Source organism: Trichosurus vulpecula, chromosome 9 (assembly GCF_011100635.1).
Source record: "Trichosurus vulpecula isolate mTriVul1 chromosome 9, mTriVul1.pri, whole genome shotgun sequence".
Lineage (NCBI taxonomy): Eukaryota > Metazoa > Chordata > Mammalia > Diprotodontia > Phalangeridae > Trichosurus > Trichosurus vulpecula.
Genome location: NC_050581.1, coordinates 64,835,348 through 64,855,961, shown reverse-complemented (window position 1 = coordinate 64,855,961; position 20,614 = coordinate 64,835,348). Strand labels below are relative to the sequence as shown.

Sequence of the window (20,614 nt, the reverse complement as noted above, 5' to 3'; positions counted from 1 at the left end):
TCACCAGTTTCTACACACGCTTGATATCATTTCTGCCCTTTCCTAAAATGTAGCAACAGACCAGGGTAGAAAGACAGTGAGAGACCATTATATTTGTGGTTAAGGGATTTTCTCAAAGTCAAAACACAAATCAGGACAGGATAGTCTAATGAATTCTTATACAATAGTGTAGGGAAAGAAATCTGAATTTGAAATGAGAGGATTTGATTTCAAATATTGGGTCTGCTACCACCTGTGTAGACAGCAAGACCATAAACCACCAGGAACAAAAGAGGAATATAGACACCAGATGGAAAACTGGAATGAATAAACATAAGAACACATTAAAGTCTGAAGTTTACACTAAGCAGCAAGTCACCAAATACACAGATAAGATTCCAGAAGATACATTAAGTGTCTACTGGATGGTGTCAGGTACTGCGCTGAGTGCTGGGGGTACACAATTTGAAATTCAATACAAAGCATCAATGGTACCAAAAAACAGGCTGAGAAAAGCAATCATGAAAAGGCAGGTAAAAAGTCACCCCATATGTAGATAATGAGAATCAAGAAACAAGGACACACAAAACAGAAATAAAGCGAAGGATGAAAAGTCTGAAGGCTAAAGCAGAACTGGGGCTCAGAAGTAGAAGCACAGAGTCAGGAACAAACAGGTAGACCCACCAGAACTAACAGGCAAGGGAAGGCAAGGAGACACACAAGGTACCAGCATCAGACAGAAAAATCCCTCATACTTCTTTGTCAGAAGAGGAGATGAAAAGTCAGTGCAATAAGAAAGCTAGATCCTACTAGACAGATGTCATTTTCCTTAGCACCGTTTGGATTCACTAAATCTTCAGGTCTGATTCAACCTCTTAACTTCTGTTAGTCTTTTCAGTGCCTGACAATTAGTCTATGCTTAATTAATTTAAAAATGTATGCTACTGATCACTAATGAATTTAACTATAATTCAATCCAACAAACATCACTGCACCAGGTCCTGGATATACAAAGATAAACAAAGAAGCAGTTCCTGTCCTCAAGGAGCTGACATTCCACTGGGGTGGGAGGTGCCCTAAAACATATACACAAGTAAGTATGGTAGAGAGAAAACTAAGAGAGCACTAACCACAGAGGAGAATCAGGGACGAAGCGCTACCTGAATTGAGTCTTGATGGAAAACAAGCATTATTAGAGACAGAAATAAGGGGGGGGGGGGGTCTGAATACATTCCAGGTATGCAGTGGAATGATCTTTGTGGAACGAACAGAGGCAAGAAATGGAGTTGAGAGTTTGGGAGTCAGGTACCTATAACTGGTCCAATTAGACTGAAACACAGAGATTACAAAGAAGAGTAATATGAAGCAAAGCTGAAAAGGTAAGATGGAAGCACATCATAAAGGACCTTAAATACCAGGGTAAAATTTTTTATTTAATCCTATAGGCAACGGGAGCTACTGAAGATTTTTGAGGACAAGAATGACATGGTAAAAGCCGTGTCTTAGGAAGCTTACTTAGGCAGTAGTAGAAGTTTGATTAGAGAGGGGAAAGCCTGGAAGTAGAGAGATCAGTTGGAGGTTAATACAGTAAATCCAAGGGAAAAGAAGTGAGGGCATTAATAAGGGTGATGAGTAGGTGAGTTGGACACAATATAGACATAACACTTGGTAACTAGATATGAGATGGTAAGGGAACAAGGTAAATCAAGGGCAACTCCAGGAGACTGGGAAGATAGTGGTAGCCTCAAGCTAAAAAGGGAAATTCAGAAGAAGGTCACATTCAAAAAAGAAGATAATTAATATTGTTTTAGAGATACTGAGTATGAAATAGCCATGAAACATCCAGAAGGAGATATCCAGCAAGCAGCTGAGAATGTGGAACTAAAGTTCAGGAATAGAGCTGGATAAAAAAAAATGGGGGCATCTTATACAGAAAGATGATTCTTGGTTCCTTAGAAACTGATGAGATCTCCAAAAGAGACACTGTAGAGCAGGGGTTATTAACCTGGAACTGTTACTTGGGGTCAACACACAGATTTCAAGTATCCATGAATTTTGACTGAAATCACTAATCTTAAATTAAAATTTAGCATTTCCTTCAATTATTTTAAAACATTGTTTAATCTGAATGTCTATTGTATACCAATGTATATCAATTATCACTACAAAAATAAATTCGAACTACTATCTATTTATGCTAGGCATAAGACAAAGACCTAATAGTGTTGAAGCTAAAATTCCCCCACCCCTTCCTCCGCCTACTCTTTCTGAAATCCATGCCAAGCCACCCCTCTTCTAGTTACTCCCTCCTCCTCATCATCATCATTCTCCTCCTCCTCGTCATTTCCTCCTCCTCCTCCCTCCTTTCTCCCCCCTCCCTTGTACACGGAGTACCTTTGTCTTTCCCTCCTCTTCCTTCTAAAAACTAATTCTCACAAAAGGATCTGATATCAGCCATTTATACTCTATCTCTCCTAAGAGTACATGCACGTTAAATCATATTTCTACTTGTAAAATGAAAGGTTTTTGTAGCCTATTAAAGGAATTTCTGGCATCAAAAATCATAGACCAGGAAAGGAAGGAGGTAGGAGCTGCTTTCCCCAGAAATATTTCACAAATACCACCGACATGAAAGGTTAGTCCAAATGCACAAATATTTAATCAGGAATAAAGGAATTTTCAAAACAAGAGTTAAATAAGATATAATAAGAAGAGAAATATGAAAACAAAAGAAAAATGACTGGCTGAATTGTTATTTTTGTATCTAATGGTACAAAACCCTGGAAGAAAAGCATTCAAAACACCACAAAGAGAGGCCACCATAATCTATCCCATCATTGGATGTGTATAAAATGTAGGTCCTGTGGTTTTAAAGAAACATTAAAAAAATAATGTTCCAGCTTTAAAAAATAAAATAAAATCTCCCAATTTCAGCCACTATGGCATTTGAATCTTCTAGGATTCTATGTTTAGAATTCTTCAAACCCTGAGTTTTTTTCTGAAGGTAATAGTTATGAAAGACATTAGGTTGAAATAACCTAAGACCGTGCTATGTTATCCTTAGAGTCATCTTCTAATATGAGCATCAAGTTTAGGTGTATATTCTATTTCAACTAAATTGGCATGATAAAGTCATACCTGTAATCTATTCACTTTTTGTGCCTCTTTCAAAGACAGCAAATGTTCTTTGTTTTCTTGCGTCATCGTCTGCATTTGAAGCTGTAATTCCTTCAATTCCAGTTCCTTCTGATTGAATACCACTTTATCAGCAGCTAAAGCACACTAGATGAAAGCAATTAAAACACAGAGTCACAGTGAAAAAAAAAGATTGGAGTTCATAAGAAAAGACTAACTCTCCTAAACATGAGGCCACGATCAACCCTTCAATCAATACCCTCAAAACCTCCTAATAGTTCTTCCTGCAGGCTACAAACCCTGCCCAACTCTCTACCCTATCCTTAAAAAACTTTAAAATATGTAACCCTGCTACAAGGTGTGAGAGTAAGGCAGTTCATTAGAGCTGTAGTCTAGAGATTCAAGATCAAATTATCCTGAGCAATGAGGCAGTGACTTTTAACTTGAAAAAGAATTTGGGTTAAAAGTTTAAAAAATCTCAAGGACTTTTTTTCCCCTACATTCCTTTTCCTAGCAATTAAATAGAAGAATTAACCCAATGCCTGTTTGTGAATGGGACTACTAATATTAAAGCAAAAACCTTATAGACATGAAATAAATTATTCACTTTACAAGAATTCACAAGCAGGCATGCGCAATCAAAATTCTTTATATAAGAAGTTATCCAGACACATTAAAATACTAGCTGTAAAAATTCTTGTGTACACACAGTTCTTCAAGAGGCAGTATGGTATAGTACAAAGGGCACTGTACCAAGAATTAGCACATGGCGTTCTATCCCCAGGTCTTCTACTTAGGCAACTTTGTCTCTTCGATAATCACTTTACTTCTATAGGCTTCAGTTTCCTGATACGTAAAATAAGGGAGGAGTTAAACTAGATAAAAGCCGAGGTCCCAGTTCTGAAATTCTATGATCCACTGAATAATATCAGGAAGTGAAATAATGATACACATGTCATTTTTATCATGAATAGTATTTCCATGCACAGGCAAGTATCTACCTTAATATTTTAAAATAGAACCCCTAACCTATAGAGGTCAATTTGATTTAAACAAGCATTTATGAGGCACTCATTAGGTGCCACGAACTGTGGGAGATGTTAGAGATAGATACAAAAAGGAAATATCCACTGTCTTCAAGAAGTTAATAGTCTGTCAAAAGGTATTTCATTACAAAGTGACTTAATATTAAAATTAAAATTACTACAGTGTTTGCTGAGATGGTCATTAACAGGGACATGTTCAGTGCTTCAACAACAAAGCAATTTATACAGCACTTTAAAGTGAGGTGGGTAGTGCGTGTATTATTCTCATCTTACAGAAGAAGAAACTAAGGCTTTGAGATCCCAGAGCCAGCAGGCTTCTGAGGAAGTGGTAGAACCCAGATCTCCTGATTTAAGTTCAGGGCTCCATCTACTACATTATACGATGAAGCGTATATATTTCTGAAACTCACAAATATTATGTATGTCTTATAGAAAACTAACAATAAAGAGTATTGAACAAAGTCCTAAATATATAAGCTACTGGTTTAACTCAGTTTGAACACCTCCACCTATTTATTAATGGGTTTAATGTATTGGCTCTTCCAGTTCTACATATTTTTCCATTTTTCATGCTATACTATATACATTTGATATTATGTTTAACTTATTATTCATTAAAAGGCAACTTTCATTTGAGGATGTCTTTAGACATTTCCCTGATTTTCCAAAAAGATGCAGGCAAAATGCCTTCGTGGTATAGCAAAGAAAAAGACTAAGCTCACAAGCTTTTTTCCAATTAGGATATTTTAGTAATCTAGAATAAACTAAAAGGCTACAACACGTTCTGCTAATTTCTAAAAGAAGCCATTCTGATCAATAATGTCTGAATCTCTATCATCTCTTCAATAAAAATCCTACTGGAATCATACTTCCTTTAAAATTCTCATCTCAGCAGGAAAACGGAAGTTTTAGGGTAGTTCAAGTCAGAAATCCGATGATACCTGAACAAAGTTATAAGTATCAGGCATGTGAAGAATTAAGAAATAAAAAGAAAATCACTGTCATGAGAGAAACCAGTCCCAGCTCCCTTGGTGGTAACTCACAGGAGCTACATGAATTTCCCAATAGAAAAAGTAAACCTTTGCCTGGTGTCTGATTCTGAGTCCCAAGGTAAGAAGGCAGCTGTTATCTTCTCTCCTTCTCCCAACATTTACCTTGCCCTACAGTCTCTCCAGGTATCCAGTGGTTTCATCAAAGCTACCACTCTAGTAATTAATCCTTAGGATGGAGGTCCATCAATGTTTTCAACTGAGTGCTAATTTGTTACATCTAAAAGGTATCAGAAAAGTAAACAGGGAGGAATAAGAAGGAAAAGAAAAAAGAAAAGAGAGAAACAAAGAGATGTATCCTGCATAAAACTAAAGAATAACTTTAGGTAACTCAGGCCCAGCTTAAAATCCAGCTCTTCTATGACATCTTTCCCAATCCCCCAATTAGCATCAATCCTATTCGACCACCAATTAGACCTCACAAAGCACTTGGTGTCTGCCCCTGGTGGTATACTTTTGGCTTTGAGTTGTAAGTTTCTGTGTCACGGCTTCCTACTACATTGTGAATTCCAAGAGGAAACAGGATTTTTTAACTTAGCTAATTTTTATAGATCTCTCATGACAGCACTTTTTAGGCACTGGGGGCAGGGGAAGGAGTTAATAAATTTTTACTAAAATGGAAGGTGCCATAGTTCATCTGCAACTATTCCTAAATCCCAGGTACAAACAGTAGATGGAGAGCAAGTTTAACTACAGGTAGAAAGGGGAAGTCACTCCTCCCTTGGATACGAACTTTATGGACTTTAGATTACAGTCATTTTGGGAGCTCAAAGGGAAAAAAAGTCTTCATCCACATGCATATCCCAAATTCACCATTTCCGTGCTCTGATAATTCTACTTTCCCTTTCTGCCCATGGAGATGGTTCACTTTCCCTGGGTCCCTGGCCTGGGGCCAATAATGTTACTGTTCAAAAAAGTCTAAGTGATAGCTACAGGGTAAATCAGAATTTACCACAACAATAGCAATAAATAAATACTAATATTAAAGATGCAGACAATGCTGCAAATTTGTTTGAGAAGCAAAGGTATAAAAGGTTCTTTGTCTTGAGGTGGGGACTGGACCTGATTTTATTTTTGGGTATAGGGAGCCCTCAGTGAGAATATTCCTCTAATGAACAGGAGCCTCTGCTACAACTTGATAGTCTTGTAGAGCTGCCTGGGGCACTGAGAGCTGAAGGGACTTGCCCAGGATCCCAGAGCCAATCCATGGAACAGGTAAGACTTGAACCCACATCTTCCTGACTTCTAGGCCAGCTCTCTTACCACAATGTCATCCTGCCTCTCCTATTTTAAGACAATGCTACCTTCTCTACCATGTGTAATTATATCTAGCAAAAATGCTAAATTTTCTTACCTTACTTTTTACTATAATGTATATATTCGTGTGTGTATATATGTGTATACATATATACATATATACATACATAATATTATATATACATATATAACATATAAAATTGAGGAGTGAAGGATCTTTTTTCTTTAAAGGATCACTTAGTCCCAGGGGAGAGGGGGAACATAACTTGTCCCGGGCCACACAAATTAAAAAAAAATTCATTCTGGGGTATTTTTAACTACAAGATAAAAAATGTTTAAATGCATCACTTAATTGCCCTACGAACTAATCACCAAGTATATAAAACTCTTAAATAAATACAAAAAATACTTTTTTTGCATATTAGATTGTTAAAATAGGAATTAGGAGAAGAATGGAAGGGAAAGAGTTGATGGGAAAAAAGAGGAAAACAAAAACTGGTAAGATTTTCTCATGGTCCGTTAAAGTCTCTAAAATTTTCTAAAATATTCTCAGAATTTTTCATTTCAATTTAGTCTTTATGGTTATATCTAAGTACCTGGCATTTTTTAAGTTCCCTCTTCAGCTGGAGAAGTGTAATGTGGTGTGGTCCATCTTGGACATGGCCAATTGCTTGGTTACTTTTGAATGGGTTAGAATTGTCCTTCTTCATCTCCTGGGTCATGTTGAACCATTCTTGTAATCTGTGTTGCTGACTTTGTGTTAAGTTAACAACGTCTTTTAGGTCAGCCAGGAATGTGAAGGCCTCCTCAATACAATTTTGGTAGCCAAAACACTCTCCTTGAAGCTGGGCTACTTGCTCTTCAAGAGAATGGATCCGACTCTTTTCTTTGTTCACATCCTGGGATAGCTGGGTAGCCTGGCTTGGGGCACTGGCTTGTTGACTCTGCAAAGCTTCTCGAAGCAGTTTTATCTCAAACTCCATTTCATCCATCCTGTCCCAGTCAGGGTTATAGTTTACAACAGGTTTATTTCTGATGTTCCGTGCTCGGTTAGCATATTTGAGAGAATTTAAAGATTCATCAAAATCAGAGGATGATGGGCTAATACATGTTATCATAACAGTCTTGGCGTTGCCTCCTAGAGAATCTTTTAGGATTCTAGTAATTTTAGCATCCCTATATGGGATGTGTGTACCCTTCTTGCGTGGGTCTCCAAGAGCACTTATTACATTTCCTAAAGCCAGTAACCCACTGTTGATCTGAATGGATTCTTTGAATCGTTCGCCTGTATTCCCAGTTTTAGTTGCTCTTTCTGATCCAGCCAGGTCCACAAAATGGAATTTTGAAACAATTTGTCGAGCAGATTGTTGAGATATATCTTGAGCCATTTCCATACCTTTCCGACATGGTGTAAAATCCTGTTGGCTAATGCTGATTGTGAAAACAGCATGAGATCGACTAGAGTGCTCATTCATTTGCGTAGTACCTGTATGACGAGCTGCATTACCCATTTCCAAAAGACTCATCACTTCATCTGCATTCTCCACTGAACATTCCTTGGCACCAACAATCACTTTAAAAAGTAAAACAATTTTAAGAACCACTAGTTTTCAGTAAAGATTCATTATAAATTTTATTACTGAACAATAGTCCTAAATTTCGTAAGACTACCCATCCAACATAGGTACTTGCCATAAGAAAAATTGGGAACACTTTTAAAGCATTATAGGAATAGCTTATAATTAGCAAAGTTTGACATTTGAGGGGAAAAAAACAAGATGTGTTTTAAAAGGACAAAAATTTAAACTTTACAAAATTAAATGCACCCATTCTAAATGCATGGTTACAATTACAATTTTAAACACGGAAGTTAAAAACATTCTAACAGCAGTTACTAACTACAGAGTACATTATTATTTTTTGTTATAAGCCTTTGTATATCTATTGTAGCTAAATGTGGCAAAATTGTTACTGGCATCTTATATCCTATTAATTTTCTAACAAGATTAACAATTTTTAAATAATAAAAGGGGATTCCACCTTTATTCAATATGAAATGCACAGTAAAAGTGAAGTTTTAGAAAACCTCTTCAGTTCCTTAAGTGAAAAATACAAATCAACTTTTAGTGGTAATCAACACTAACATATTTCAAAGATATGCAGTCTCATCAATGGTGGTATTCCCTCCTCCACTGTAGACTAGAAACCCTGACATACATCATCAGTAGATGTCTTCAAGAGTTGCTACAGCCAGAAAAAAAAGGCATTACCTCCTGGTCAACCTTCTGGTGGTCAGTCTATCCAAGTTTATCTAGTCCTAGTCCTTGGATAACAAAGCCTTTCTAGTTGGAGAGGTAATGTGGCAGAAAGGATAAGGTTTCACACCTGGAGACCGAAAGACCTGGGTTAAAATCCTGATACTATCTGTATGACTCTGGGCAAGACATTTAACATCTCTGTACCTCAATTTCCTCATCTGTAAAAAGAAGATAATACTTAAATAACCTGGCTCAGAGTTGTTGTGAGATGCAAATAAGATAATAAACAGTTTTGCAAACCTTGCAAGACACTATATCAATCTCAGTTATTGGGTAAACATTCCAGAGCTTGTAATCTCTGCTAGGATAGCCTTCAAGGGCTGAATGTACCGTATGACTGTTAGCTTCACACAATGATTGGTATAGAGCCTTACTGGAGAAGCAATACTGTTTCATTTTCAAATACCCTAAACATGACTAAATGAACTTTGGCTGTAACTTACATAGAAAAGTTACAAAAATTCAGATAAAAGGATGTATTTGGATATATTAAGGCTTATAAATTGATGCTAGCACAGATCCCCAGTCTTTTTTTGGAAAGGAGCCACTTTTTACTCACTTAACTAAAATCTGTAGGTTGATAATAGGACCCATGAGCAAGTGGCAACAGTGCCCATGAACTACTGGGTAGACAGAAGTTTCCACCATAATAACTCTTGTATTATTTCAACGCAGGGAAGTAGCCATGATAGTGGTTGGAAGCTAGGTGACACAGTGGATAGAGTGCAAGGCATGGAGCCAGGAAGACTCATCTTCCTGAGTTCAAATCTGGCCTCAGACCCCTTACTAGCTTTGTGACCCTGGGCAAGTCACTTAACCCTGTTTGCCTCAGTTTCCTCATCTAGAAAATGAGCTGGAGAAGGAAATGGCAAACCACTCCAGTATCTTTGCCAAGAATATCTCAGATGAGTTCACAAAGAGTCCGACACGGACACGGCTGAAAAATGACTCAATAACAACAGCAACAAAAAAGCCATGATAGTGGATGGCTCCTAGTCACACTTCCCCTCTACCTAGTAGACACACTGATGGTTTCCACCTAGGCTCCAAAAATTGATCCATCAATCCATACTGACCATTTGGGGACTACTGTACTGTGTGATATTACAGCAGCCAAAATTAAGTACTACGTACCTAAAACCCTCTACATCACTGGTATCTGTGACCTCGCAGTACAGGGTTATGTTAACTTATTTTCAGCGCCAGTACCAGTCATTCCAAGACAATTTCAGTGGGTCATTCAAAGAGATCTCAAAAGAAACCCTTAAAATATCCTGCCATAACAGACCAAGGTGGTGTCAGAGATAAGTGGATCCTTCATGACCTAGAAGCAAAATATGGCATGGGCCTCACAGTTCTTTTACATGTGGCACATGTTATGGATTGTAATGCAGTATAGGCAAATCTCAAATTAGAGGTATTTAATTTCTGGCTATTTGCACTGGAGGTACTCTGTCACTAACATCCACGTTATAAACATACAGCAGTCAAGGAGACAGCCCACCGGTGAATTTATGTATATCTGCTTGATGATAACGTTTTCCCTGGCTCTTAGCCTCATTTGACTTAAATAGCCCTAACTAAGGTACAAATCTCCCCCATAAATCTCAGACATAGTCCTTCTAGCTAAAGCCCTCACACTTTCTTATCCTGTGTAATTCTTGTTCATGTCCTCTCATATCTTCTCTGCAAAAAGATTCACCCAGTACTAGGGAAGAACTTGGACTATGTAACCTCTCATGATCACTATATAACTATATAGTCATAACTCTATAACCAGCCCATATCCTTTTCCAATCATAATTCTTCTGAATAATAAGGCTTTATGACACGTTTTGCACACAAGTCATCATTGATAATATGCCGTATTCCATTTACACCCACCACGTGTCTCTGCCCTTTGGGTCACCCACAAATTTGATTTTCTGAACATTTGTTATATTCTATGATTTTCAGCTGTAGGATATCAGATTGAGAGAATAATGGTATTAAAAACAATGAGTTTTTTGTTTCAGGAAGCAGTCTGCATTTGTTGAACACACTACACAATCTCCCAAATGAAATCCAAACCATTGCCTTCCTCCTATCCTACTCAATTCTAGGCATAGCTCATAGTCCATCTGCCATGCCTGCCCAAGAAATATATACTAAAATAGACTAACTTAATGGGCAGTCCATCTAATTACATATCATAACCTGGAAAATGGGTGTTCTTAATTCACTTGGCTTTTCCTACATGGATCGTTAGGCTGAACTCTTTTGAGATGTGAAGCTGATTTAGGAGGCTTGATAAATCAACACAACGTTATCTGTGAACATAAGCCTCACCGTCTAAGGGGAACTCTTTTCCATTTGAGTTGTAAGCTAGACATCTTCCATGACCAAGGGTGAACAAGTCTGATGAACATAACTTCTCCTTGTTTTATGCTTTGCCTAATATTGATAATCAGAGTATCACAGAACAAAGTAATCTTTGTTGTTAAATATATCAAAGAACCTTGTATGGTCCTACGTATGCACGGAAGATACCTTATTGAATGAAAGCCTTTAGGGCTGCATTTGTTCTACTCAGTCAAAGCTCTTTTTGTACATCCACAAACAATAAACACAGTAAGTTCTTATATTCTCTACACCTTTCAGAGTATCATTCATTCAATCATGTACCTGGGTTTTCATAACAATGCTCTTTTCTGGTTCTCCTCCTACCCATCTGTCCACTCTTTGTTTTCTTTGCTGGAAATTCTATGTCCCACCCCCACCTCTGTGGGTATCCTTCCTCACCTTTCCTCTAGACTACTGCAATATCCTCATTGCTTTCCCTACTCAAAACCTTTCCCCTCTTCAATCCATCTTCTTCTATCAGCCATCAAAAACTGTGTCATTTCCACACTTAAGAAGTTTCAATGACTCCCTATTACTTCTAGGATAAAACTCCTGTATTTGGCACTAAAAACCATTCACAATCTGGCTCCCATCTACCTTTCCAGGCTGATTTTCTATTACTCCCCCTACGTGCTTTATGTTCTTGCTATAATGGTTTCCTTGCTGTTGCCCATCCATAGTATTCTATCTTGTGCCTCCAGACTTTGTACTTAGAGCAGGAACGGACTCCTACCTACTCCTTGCCTCCTGTAATCCCAAGCTCCCTTCATGTCTTAGTCCAAGTGCCACTTCACAGATAAGCCTCTTCCTGATCTCTTGAGGTATTAGGACCTTCTCCCTCACCCAAAATTCCTTTGTATTTAGTTTGCATTTACTCATTTCTACAGCAGTTGCACCACCCTTCCACTCCCATCCCAGGTCCTGCCCCCACAGGATGACAGAAAGGGCTATTTCATTTCACATCTGTATTCCCAGCACTTAGCGCAGTGTGGACACTTAGCAAGTGTTTGTTGAATGATTAATGAATCCTGTGGTGCCATTTTCATTTCCTTTATATAGAGAAGAAGTGAGATGTCCAAGTCCAAAGATAGCGATTCAACTATTGTCAATGGTGAAAACAGCTTGTCACACCAATGTCACCGTATCTGTTCAGTTTTTCATTGTTGCCTTCCTTTTAGCTTTAAAATAATCTGAGGCTAATATGGCTTCCCTCTTCTCACATCAAACTTTCTGCACTTATTTTTTCCTCTGCTGGCAGTGGGGTGGCATACTGGACAAAGCCTAGGCTCAGGAAGATCTAAGTTCCAATCCTGCCCTCACATACTTAACTGGCTATGCAATCAAGTCATTCTGCCTCTATTTTCCCCACTGTAAAATGGGGACAATAACAGCATTCACCTCCCAGAGTTGTTGTGAGGATAAAACGAGGTGACATAAGCAAAGTACTTTGCCAACCTTGAAGCACTTTGAGAATGCTGGCTGTATTATTATCTTTCAATATTATCCTTCAGAAGATTTTTACAAATGAATTTCTATTCTAAACAAAGCAGGCCCTTGGCTTCCACATTTTCCACTTGCTGAGAGGATCTGCGGGCCCCTTTATTTTGACAAATGATTTAACACCAACTAAAAATTCTAATGAAATGGCTATGCTCTTCCATCTGTGTCTTCTTTATCTACCTCAGATTTTTCAGTATCAATAGACTGTCAAGTTAGATCTATTATTACTGCATGCTATATCTTCATCTTATATTTATCTTTTCTTCTATGTTGTTGATTTTAACATTTCCTCAAACTAGATTATGTTCTGGATTACACAGGGAAGCAAATTTGGAAATGACTCTCCCATTAATTATTAGTCAATTCCTATCTATTTAGAGCCAAATTAATTTTTTGTGATACTGTACTATGCTTGCTAAATCCAGTAGCTTTTGATTCTTTTCTTGAAGAAAATGTTTGATATATAGACATGAGATGTCTTGAGTATTCTGCTATTTTTTTGTCTTAAAATCCTGAACCATGTTTTTCCAACATTTCTCAGCATCCTCTTCGATACCCTAAAATTCTAAGAGAAAACTGACATAGTTTGGAGGATCTCATCAAGTTATTTATCAAGTTTTCTAATTCTTTATCATCTACCACAGATACTGGCACATACATTATAATTAAATTATCTCCATGGTAATCTTTTTGCTTATGGTCAACACAAACACTGATCAAGATGACCTCTTGGTCCCTCCACAAAATATTTCTTATTGCTTTCAGGTATAAAAAACATGTTTTCCCTCCAAGGAAAAACAGTAAACTGCCCTTCCAATTAGCTATAGTATTCTTTTACCTTTTGCCTTTATAAGTTATGAAAATATCAATATTCATGTGGTTTCCTTATTCTAACAGAAAGAACTGGCACATTAATTGTATTCAGAACTGAAAGTCCTAGTCTTGAGTCTTTGGCTCTGGTTGGTAAACTTCCATTTTGCCCAGTTTCAGGTCCACAAGCCACCTTAGATGTCTCCATGCAGTGCCACTTGCACTAGAGCCTCCATCTCTGTCTAGAACTGCAGGTCACCCCCACCTTGTGATTCTAGACTTTTCATCTCATCTTGCCTAGTCTCACATCCCACCATGCCACTTATGCCACGATGCTTCACATGAGGCCCACTGATCAGCCTGTAAATCCAATTACCATTCACTGAGTCTTCTCTGTCCAAAACACTCCTATATGTGTGGTCTTCGTCTATTAAAATATGTACTCTTAAAGGGCAGGGATTATTTCTAGCTTGTTGGTATTAGTGCCTTTGGTGTATAGTATGATGCCTGACACTTAGTAAACATTAATAAAGGCTTTTTCATTCATTTATTCAATAGTATGTCAACTCACTGGCCAATGGACACAGATCTCTTAGAGTACCAGCTATTAAGATGATGTTTATAGATGGTCTACCAATTCCAATTCCTACTACCCTCTGCCCCCTTTTTCTCTATTCTGCCACACTACTGTGGAAGCATCAGAGGGCCACACAGGCCTGAGGGACGCTTTATGTTTTCCTCAGTCTCAAAGAATTCATCTTCTACAGATAAACATATTGTGATAGGGTTCTCCATATTCAGCTAGGCCAATGGTCCTTAGATACACTTAGTAAGCTTTGGAGACAATAGTCAAAGCCTCTGCAACTTGGAGAACTTATCAAAACTTGGAATCTGCTTGTATAGTCTTTGAAAACACAAAATTACCTCCATGCCACAATCAGGCATCAGGGTAAGACTTTTAGGAAGGAATGGTTCTCATTGTTTAAAAATCATTCTCCTATTATGCTTAATCCTTGAAAATGACCGATAAAAAGGAAAAATGCAGGTTCTTGTAACAGTATTTACTATTATAAAAAGCAAAAAAAAAAAAATTAGGCTTGTAGCTAAGATGAAAAAGCTTGATGTCTCAGTATCAAACTCAGTGCTGAGAGCCTTTGAGCTTGGCCAATATTCATCTCAAAGCTTTGAGGTGTTTGGACAATGTAAAACAATAATATGGTTAAGGGATCAAAGAATTCAAAATTCATTGCAAATGAGGCTGATTCATACATTTTTAAACTGCAATTGTTTCCTCTATAAAATCAGGGAGTACAAAGTGAAGCTGCGTGGAGTTGATCAGACTGCAATTCAAGAAAACAAAAAAATTGTTCTTGAAAGTCACAAGAAGAATCAATTTGAACTCTAAGTCTAATTTTGATACTGAGATATCTCTAATGGAAAAAAAGCATGACCACAGAAATCCCTAGATCAATACCTCAAAAAGTCATTAAGTAGCAGGCCTATGTTCCCTACAAAAACCTTCCAAATTCCATGACTATGGTGAAAGTGTTCCTTTAGACTCTTTTTTACAAATAGAAATAATGAAGGAATTTACCAGAGATAAGAATTCTGTGAGGTATACCATGTTAGGGTATCGCTCCGAGTAGCAACTAAGTAACTATGTTGCCCTATTAGTATGAACATTTTAGAAAATCTAATGCTGTACAGATGCCGCTTGTACTTCATTAAATATGCTAGTTGTAGTTATTCCTATAAGAATACAGGAATCAGGCCCTTGGTCAAGAATATAATCTAAAACGTATAACTTTAAAATAGTCTGTATAAGATGCTAAAGGGCTTGGGGACAGAGGTGGTGTTTTCTTCTTCCACTTTCTTCTCTTCAGGTCATGGCTTCAAAGGAGTAAATGGGAAGTAAACAGCAAGTGAGATAGAATGTATTAAAGAAAAACATTATTTTCTGGATTATAATTTACAATATTTTTACGATGAATTCCAGGGAAAGGACTGAATATATCCAAAGTTCTAGAAGAATATGGTTGGCAGAAGACTCCAATCTAAGAAAGAGTTTTAAACTGGAAAATGGTCAGAGAGAAAAATAACCACATAAAGCTGTAAAAATGGATACCTAGGTAGACACAATGGAATAGGAGAAAAAGAAAAACAAAGGTGGTAATTCAGTTATGGATTGGAAATTACAACCAAAAAGAATAATTCTTGCAAACTTAGGGTTTTATGTTCCAAAGCACAAAGTATAGGTAGTAAACAAAGTAAACTTGAAATTCTAATATAAGGAGATAAAAGCAACTTCTTAGCTACCTCACAAACTTGGTGGAATGGTACTCAACCAGAACAGATGAATATATACCACTATGAAAACTGGCACTTGGACAAGAGAGAAAGAAAGAGAGACAGAAGTGATATTACTGTGGAACTATATATAACAAATTGCTTAGACACAGTAAATAAGACATTTCAAAAAAAATTGAGGGGGGCGGAGTCAAAGTAGTGGTTGGAAAGCAGGGACATGCCTAAAGCTCTCCCCCAGGATCATCCAAAAGCCTATAAAAATGGCTCTGAACAAATTCTAGAACTGCAGAACCTACGAAATAGCAGAGGGAAGCAGGGCTCAAGCCCAGGACAGCCTGGATGGTCATTGGGTAAGGTCTATTGCACGGAGCTGGGAGAGAAGCAGAGCAGAGCCCTGCGTGGGCTGCACCCGTACCAACCAGACCGGGAGCCGGGCGGAACAGACCCTAGTGCCCTGAATCAGTGAGCTGTGGCAGTTACCAGACTTCTTAACCCACAAACACCAAAGACAACAGAGAAGGTTAGTGGGAAAAGCTGCTGGGACAGAATGAAAGGAGTCCACAGTTCAGCCACAGCCCCAAGGGCAGCAGAGGTGATGCAGCTACAGACCTACAGCTGCAATTGCTTCCAGCCCCAGGCCCACCTTGTGGGAGGAATTAAGTGGCGGATTACAGCAGAAGTGCAGAGTCTGCTCAGATCAGAGTGGCAGTCCGGGTTGGTGGTTCGTGGAGGAGGAGGACACTGGTGTTACAGAGCTTGCTGTGTAGAAAAAGCTCTGAAAACAACAGCGCAGCCCCTCAAGCTTCGGACAAACTACTCTCTACTCTACAAGAAGTTATACCCCAACAAAAAGCTCAAGGGTCAAGTAGTTGGCTGGGAACATGAACAGGCAGCGAAAAGTCTCAGATTCAAACTCAGACTTTGGAATCTTTCTTTGGTGACAAAGAAGACCAAAACATACAGCCCGAAGAAGTCAACAAAGTCAAAGAGCCTACATCAAAAGCTTCCAAGAAAAACATGAACTGGTCTCAGGCCATGGAAGAGCTCGAAAAGGGACTTGGAAAAGCAAGTTAGAGAAGTAGAGGAAAAATTGGGAAGAGAAATGAGAGTGATGCAACAAAACCATGAAAAACAAGTCAATGACTTGCTAAAGGAGACTCCAAAAAATACTGAAGAAAATAACACCTTAAAAAATAGACTAAACTCAAATGGCAAAGGAGCTCCAAAAAGCCAACGAGGAGAAGAATGCCTTAAAAAGCAGAATTAGCCAAATGGAAAAGGAGATCCAAAAGACCACGGAAGAAAATACTACCTTAAAAATTAGACTGGAGCAAGTAGAAGCTAGTGACTTTATGAGAAATCAAGATATTATAAAGCAGAACCAAAGGAATGAAAAAGTGGAAGACAATGTGAAATATCTCATTAGAAAAACAACTGACCTGGAAAATAAATGCAAGAGAGATAATTTAAAAATTAGTGGACTACCTGAAAGCCATGATCAAAAAAAGAGCCTAGATATCATCTTTCAAGAAATTATCAAGGAGAACTGCCCTGAGAGTAGAGACAGAGGGTAAAACAGAAATTGAAAGAGTCCACCAATCACTTCCTGATCCAAAAGATCCCAAAAAGAAGACTCCTAGGAACATTGTTGCCAAATTCCAGAGCTCCCAGATCAAGGAGAAAATACTGCAAGCAGCCAGAAAAAAACAATTTAAGTATTGTGGAAAGACAATCAGGATAACACAAGATCTATCAGCTTCGACATTAAGGCATCAAAGGGCTTGGAATATGATATTCCGGAGGTCAATGGAGCTAGGATTAAAACCAAGAATCACCTACCCAGCAAAACTGAGTATCATGCTCCAAAGGCAAAATATGGACTTTCAATAAAATAGAGGACTTTCAAGCTTTCTCAGTGAAAAGGCTAGAGCTGAATAGAAAATCTGACTTTCAAACACAAGAATCAAGAGAAGCATGAAAAGGTAAACAAGAAAGAGAAATCATAAGGGACTTACTAAAGTCGAACTGTTTTGTTTACATTCCTACATGGAAAGATGATATGTATGATTCATGAGACCTCAGTATTAGGGTAGCTGAAGGGAATATACATACATACACATACATATACATATACATATATGCATATATATATATATATATATATATATACACACATACACATAAACAGAGGGCACAGGGTAAGTTGAATATGAAGGGATGACATCCAAAAAAAATAAAATAAAATTAAGGGATGAGAGAGAATATATTGAGAGAGGGAGAAAGGGAGAGATAGAATGGGGTAAATTATCTCACATAAAAGTGGCAAGAAAAAGCAGTTCTGTAGGAAGGGAAGAGGGGGCAGGTGGATGGAATGAGTGAATCTTGCTCTCATCAGATCTGGCTTGAGGAGGGAATAACATACACACTCAGTTGGGTATCTTACCCCACAGGAAAAAAGGAGGAAGGAGATAAAAAAGGAGGGACGATAGAAGGGAGGGCAGACAGGAGGAGGACGTAATCAAAAGCAAACACTTTTGAAAAGGGACAAGGTCAACGGAGAAAAATTGAACAAAGGGGGATAGGATAGGAAGAAGCAAAATATAGTTAGTCTTTTACAACATGAGTACTGTGGAAGGGTTTTACATAATGATACGCACATGTCAGGGGCAGCTAGGTGGCGCAGTGAGTAGAGCACCGGCCCTGGAGTCAGGAGTACCTGAGTTCAAATCCGGCCTCAGACACTTGACACACTTACTAGCTGTGTGACCTTGGGCAAGTCACTTAACCCCAATTGCCCTGCCTTCCCCCCTGCAAAAAAAAAAATGATACGCACGTGGCCTATGTTGAATTGTTTGCCTTCTTAGGGAGGGTGGGTGGGAAAGGAAGAGGGGAGAGACTTTGGAACTCAAAGTTTTAAAAGCAGATGTTGAAAAAAAAAGTTTTTGCATGCAACTAGGAAATAAGGTTTACAGGCAATGGGGCATAGAAATCTATCTTGCCCTACAAGAAAGTAAGGGGAAAGGGGATGGGGGGGATAGTGGGGTGACAGAAAGGAGGGCTGACTGGGAAACGGGACAATCAGAATATATGCCATCTTGGAGTCAGGGGGAGGGTAGAAATGGGGAGAAAATCTGTAATTCAAACTGTTGTGAAAATCAATGCTGAAAACTCAAAATATTAAATAAACAAATAAACAAACAAACAAATAAATAGATAAATAAGGAAAAAAAATTTGAGTAGCAAACCGGAAGTGAAAGGCCCTTGGAAGAAAACGAACATGCATCATACATCCTTAGAGTTTGTAATAACTAAAGAAAGAGGGGCAGCTAGATGGCATGGCAGATAGAGCACTGGCCATGGAGTCAGGAGGACCTGAGTTCAAAACTGAGCTCAGACACTTAACTTACTAGCTTTGTGACTCTAAGCAAGTCACTTAACCCCAATTGTCTCACAAAAGATAAATAAAATAACCCATTATACCTCATACAATAGGAAAGCATATTTTAAAGTTCAGCAAAAAGATGTATCTCATGATCTCATGGCCAGAGTTTCTAAAACAAAAAAAAAGAATTTAAGACAGGAAAGTCTCAAAATCTTGACAATATAATCAGAAATGATCGAAAGAAGAAAGAAAATAGAGAATCTCATAAAATGTGGCTATGTACAACAATGCATGTTTATTCAGATTTTAAAAGAACAGGCACACAAGATGGAAGAAAGGAAGGATACATAACTAAGAACAGTGCCAAGAAATAGCTCAGAACTAAGTGGAGTCCAGAAAGGTGAAGTTTGGGAATTAAGACTTGCAAAAATAATAAGGAAAGTTTTAAAGTTTCTTTTTTAAATCAATAAATGGAACAAGAAAAAATAAATAAGTAGGTTCTCTGATTAGGGCAAATGATAATGTTAACAGACAACAGAGAGAAGGCAGAATGACTCAGCTCCTATTTTATTCCCATCTTCTTTGCTGGAAGCAAACGATCTCCAAGCTATAAAGACTACAACAAACATGATGAGAAACCACCTCACTGCTTTAAATGAGTTCAAGTCCTTGAGCAAACTTATATGAAGTGATATTGAGTGAAATAAGCAGAACTAGTGGAACAATTTGCATGATGACTATAATAATGTCAAGACAAACAACACTGGACAAATCCAGAATTCTGGTCACTGTGGTATCCGATCATGCCGTCAAACTGCTGACTGTGAAATATGCCTCCAGTCTCTTGGCAGAGAGGTGGTGAACTGTAGGTGAGGAAGAAGGTATACTTTTCAGAACTGACCTATTGCTTGATTATACGATTTGTAATAAGTGGGGAGAGGAAGAGAGAAGCCACTAGAAAGAAACCATAATATTTTTAAAAGGAAAGACCATCAATAAAACATTTTTAAAAATGTATTCGATTCTCCAGGCCCATGTTAATTATATCTCAGGATACAGAAAGTACTATTGTAACTACAGAACTCATCAAAATCTTTGAAGAATTATGGAAAAATAGGGAGAACTGTTTTAATATTCAATAAAGGAGGGGGCAAATACACAGATCCTCAAGATGATAAAGCAGTGAGTCAACTGATACTCAAACAATATCCCATAAAGAACATATGGCTTATGAGCAACTTAGAAATAGTGGTGACCAGGAATCAGTATGCTTTGGATAAATTCATGTCATGTCAAACTAAGATTTCCTTTTTCATTAGGGTTACTACATCAAGGAAATACTGCAAATACAATACCTGTGGAATTCAGCAAGGAATCTGACAAGTGTCTTATGTACTTGTCAAGGAACATTCTTGTTCAAATAAAGGTTGCACTATGTCACCTCTAAGA

The 20,614-nt window shown here is 37.9% G+C and overlaps 1 protein-coding gene across 1 annotated transcript in view; it reads right to left on the bottom strand.

Moving 5' to 3' along the window:
• The window catches only part of KIF27 (kinesin family member 27), a 131,852-nt gene that overhangs the window by 82,719 nt on the left and 28,519 nt on the right, over positions 1-20,614 (bottom strand). Inside the window, exons 3-4 of the mRNA XM_036738847.1 lie at positions 7,063-8,039; positions 3,118-3,261 (exon numbers count right to left, since the gene is read on the bottom strand). Of these exons, the coding sequence (XP_036594742.1) occupies positions 3,118-3,261; positions 7,063-8,039 (1,121 nt within the window). The remainder of the gene's footprint in view (positions 1-3,117; positions 3,262-7,062; positions 8,040-20,614) is intronic.